This window comes from Loa loa (assembly GCF_000183805.2).
Source record: "Loa loa unplaced genomic scaffold supercont3.199, whole genome shotgun sequence".
Taxonomy (NCBI): Eukaryota; Metazoa; Nematoda; class Chromadorea; order Rhabditida; family Onchocercidae; genus Loa; species Loa loa.
The window spans coordinates 106,455-110,613 of NW_018108379.1; the positions used below are offsets into that span (position 1 = coordinate 106,455).

The following is a 4,159-nucleotide window of genomic DNA, read 5'->3' on the forward strand; positions in this document are numbered from 1 at the left end:
TGTTTGTTTTGAACTTTTATTTGTTTTCACAGAGTTTTTTTTTTCTTTTCTTGAGAAAATTAAGAAACATAATTTTTTAAATGTATTATAATAACAATAAAAAAAAACACTTGAAAATTTGACTAAAACTTTTTGAAATAAAAACGTGCTATATTTTAATTTTGCGCTTCTTCTCGAGAATTCTTTCTGAATCCTAATTATTATAAAGAATTTAATTACTTAATTATTGGAAAGAATTTCGTTACTAATAAGTGGCAAAGTTTAAATTCAAATAGGAAAAGAGCTATGGTATAAAGCTATTAATTGATACATCAATAAAAACATTCGAGAATGACATCAATTTCTAAATATCGAAAGATTAGAATTTTCTTTAATTCATTATTTCACTAAAATTTTTAAAGATTAAAAGATAAAATGGATGAATTTCATAAATTTTGAAGTCGAAATTTTAAACTTTTTGCAGCAAGTTTTTTTTGCATACCTTTTGGTAAAATACTTTAGACTAATTAATTTAGCGATATTGCAAAGTTGTAAGGAATAAAAAAAAAAAAAACTCAAAGTCAAAAGGTCAAAGAAAAATGAATTTAATCAAAACCTTAGAAACCTTAAGATTTTTATTGCTCTCATCACTTGTTTTATATGATCGAATCATACAAATGAAACCAATATAATCAAAATGGCAAGCATTTCTTGCAGTTGCAATTGCAGTCGCGGTTGCAATTGCACGTCTGCTTACGCACTTATATCAGTTTATCTGATCAAATATTCATTATCATAGTCAGTGCTTAATATTGTCATGATCGGATAAATCTTCCATTCATTTCTTTTTTTTCTCTTACTATTATCTGATATTTCTTATTCAATATTAAGTTATTAGTTATCAAATAAATTTTTATCAAGTATTTATTTCAATTCCTAATTTCATTTTCATGCAGTCCAATCGGATAAATTAAAAGTTTACTTTAATGTTGTCAAAATGATTAAATAATTTCTGTCTGATGTAAAATTTCCAATTTATCACGTTTCATTCCCTAATTAAATTATTAAATTTACACCAGAACTACAATATTAATTATCCATGAATAATTAGTATTGAGTAATTAATATTATTCTTTCTACCTTAGTATGGTTTATTTGATCCCTTAGTTATGCAATTGACATTTTTGTATTTTTTTTTTTTTTAGCCAGTTAAGATAGGAGAAAGGAAAAAGTAACAACTGTGATACTTTTTGTTCACTGTCAACTTTTTTTGAAATTACAATTTCAATTTCTTGGTTATTTATACGTTTAAAATACATTACAGATGAAACGGATTGTTATAATAATTTTCAAAAACTTATATAAACACTTTTGTGTTAATTAATTATGCAATTTTTAATTAAGTAATTGAGAGAAGGAGTGATATTAGCAAGTGTTTAAGAAATTGTAAATATTTACCCTGTATTTAATGTGGTATGTTTTTTTTCTTGCATTAAATAGTTGTAGATGACATATATGTGACACATGTGATAATTATTTCATATTTTAGGTAAAAAATTAAAAATTTTCACAATACGCTTTGCATACTATTTTCAAGTTAAATAATTCAATTTTTTTGTTTGCAAAAAAAAAAGAAAAAAAAAAAGCTTATCAGATCAATGAGTTCAGAAGCGGATATTTCATCGTTAGAAAGCAGTATCGAATTAAAAGTTAGTGAATTTTTGGATAATTTTAGAAAGATGATTGCAATTCAATTTTCAGATGTAAATTACAGTATAACATTAATTCATGAATATGAAAAATATTTTATTTGTATGTTTTATGATAACTTTTGGTATATTCTTTTTATTTTTTTTAACTTTTTCTTCCATATTTTAGACAAAAAATTGAAAATTTTTATAATCCACTTTGCATATCATTGTTAAATTGATAATTTAAATTTTGATAGTACGATAAATTGTATGACTTTCAGCTTTGTAAATATTTCAGGAATAATTTTAAAATTATAAAAATTGCAAAATTGAAAAACTAAACATGCTATTCTTTTCAATATTTAGCTTATATTTTGTTCAATAAATCTGTAATAATGCAGAAATGTTTATAAATTTAGGATTTTTTTTTTTTTTTTATTCTTTCAGGATACGCTTATAGATACGAAATGGTTTCAACCGGATGAAATTCATTCACTATTGCCTACCGGAAATAGATGGAGTAAACGGACAAAGAAAGCAAAAATAAATAAACTTCAAGATTCTCATCGTCCATTTTACATACGTTGGTATGATGCATATAAAATTCGTGCTTTAAATCAAAGACTTGTAAGTTTATTTGTTTTAATTTTTCTCTTTTAAACTTTTGTAATCATAGCTTTGAAACACTTATTTTTTTTTAATTCAGATTTTCATTTCCATTAAAAATTTTCAAAGTATCAACTTATAAAATTAAAATTTTTACACGATACATATAAGATTAATCATTGAAGTTATAAAAATTTTGCGCAACTTTTAACCATAAAATTTTATTACATTAAATTGTCACGAATGAATTGATGTACTTGAATATTCACAATGAAAGTTAAATTTATACAATTATTGAAAGTAGAAATATTAATTAGACATTGGAATTATTCATCAAATAATACTACTACCAATAAATTAAAATATCAAAACATTTAAAATAACAAACTGAACATGGGCAAGTAAGTATTCAAAGTAAAAATATGACAAGGATATTGAAAAGGAAATTTAAAAACTGAAGGAAAACGATAATTTCTATCGAAATTTTAAAATCTTTCAAGTTAAATTTAAATCAAATTAATGAAAATAATACCCTGAAAAGCATTCGTGTAACATTAGAATTAATTAATTGCTATAATTAGTGTGGTATTACTTTACTTTATAATAATTTTTTATAGAGGTCCACATCAAATGTTTAATTTTATTTCAAATTTTCAGGAACAATACAACATAAACGAAATACAATCTTTCATAGAGCAAAAAATTCGCAAAATAAATGATATCATAACAGAAGAAGAAATCAAGTTACGCTTAATTTCATCGGTTGTTCTGAAACCGGATCATATAAAAAGTGATCCTGATTACTTGACACGTAAATATGGGTGAATATATTTTGTTGAAATCATCAAATTTTCAATAGAAATTTGATAAAATAATAATTTGTTTAAATTACTTAAACAATCATATCAATAAACAAGTCCAGAAAATGGTTGAATTTCTGATTCAACTCAATGATCGGAATAATCGGATTAGCACTACACAAATAATTTCCTGCTATTTTAGTTTTATTACATTAATACACATTGGTTTATGTTTGATATCGCTAATGATTGAACTGATTAATTCAGTGATAATCATTGATAATATGCTAAAACAATACCATAACCTGTTATCCTTTATTATGAATTATATCAATGGATCATTTCCCACTTGTAGACGATCTATTATATAATCCGGAAAACAAATAAATAGACAATCATTGATTAGACTAAAAACTAACCAAACATTATGATTAAACTTATTTACTTACGATTTTATAGGACAAATTTGATTCGTTGGTTGGACGATGTTGCAGCTAAATTGAATCGACCATCAAAGGAAATTATCGAAGAGTTAATGATTGATTTCACATATCTGAAAGAGGTATTTTATTCTTGAAAAAAAATGAATAATGAAAATACTGATTTCATGAATAACTCATAACTGAATTTTCTGGTTAGCATGATGGATTGATTCGAATATTTGAAATATCTTAGGAAGCTGAATCATTTTTTCCTTTAAACTTGAAATAATGTATTATTATCCAATATATCAGATATTTTTGTATCGTTGTTTAAATATAAATCGTGTTCAAAAAAAGGAAGTTAACTTTTTAAAAAGGTCAACAACTTAATTGCTAAGGTCATTTGGCAATGTTAATTTCATATGCTTTAACATAGGATTAGAATAACATAAGATTCATTTCTTCCTATCACCATACACCATACTTTGCATTATCTTCCTTGATAGTATCTTATCACTTAGTTTGATGATATCTTATGCCATCATTATAATATTATAATTAATAATAATAATAATAATAATAATAATAATAATAATAATAATAATAATAATAATAATAATAATAATAATAATAATAATAATAATAATAATAAATAAATAAT

General features: G+C 23.3%; 1 protein-coding gene across 1 annotated transcript in view; it reads left to right on the forward strand.

Annotated features, from left to right (window-relative positions):
• Positions 1-1,637: 1,637 nt before the first annotated feature.
• Positions 1,638-4,159, forward strand: part of LOAG_18122 (hypothetical protein) — a gene marked incomplete at both ends in the record, with an annotated part of 8,670 nt that continues 6,148 nt past the window's right edge. The window contains 4 exons of the mRNA XM_020450790.1: positions 1,638-1,688; positions 2,118-2,297; positions 2,934-3,097; positions 3,536-3,638. Of these exons, the coding sequence (XP_020305496.1) occupies positions 1,638-1,688; positions 2,118-2,297; positions 2,934-3,097; positions 3,536-3,638 (498 nt within the window). The remainder of the gene's footprint in view (positions 1,689-2,117; positions 2,298-2,933; positions 3,098-3,535; positions 3,639-4,159) is intronic.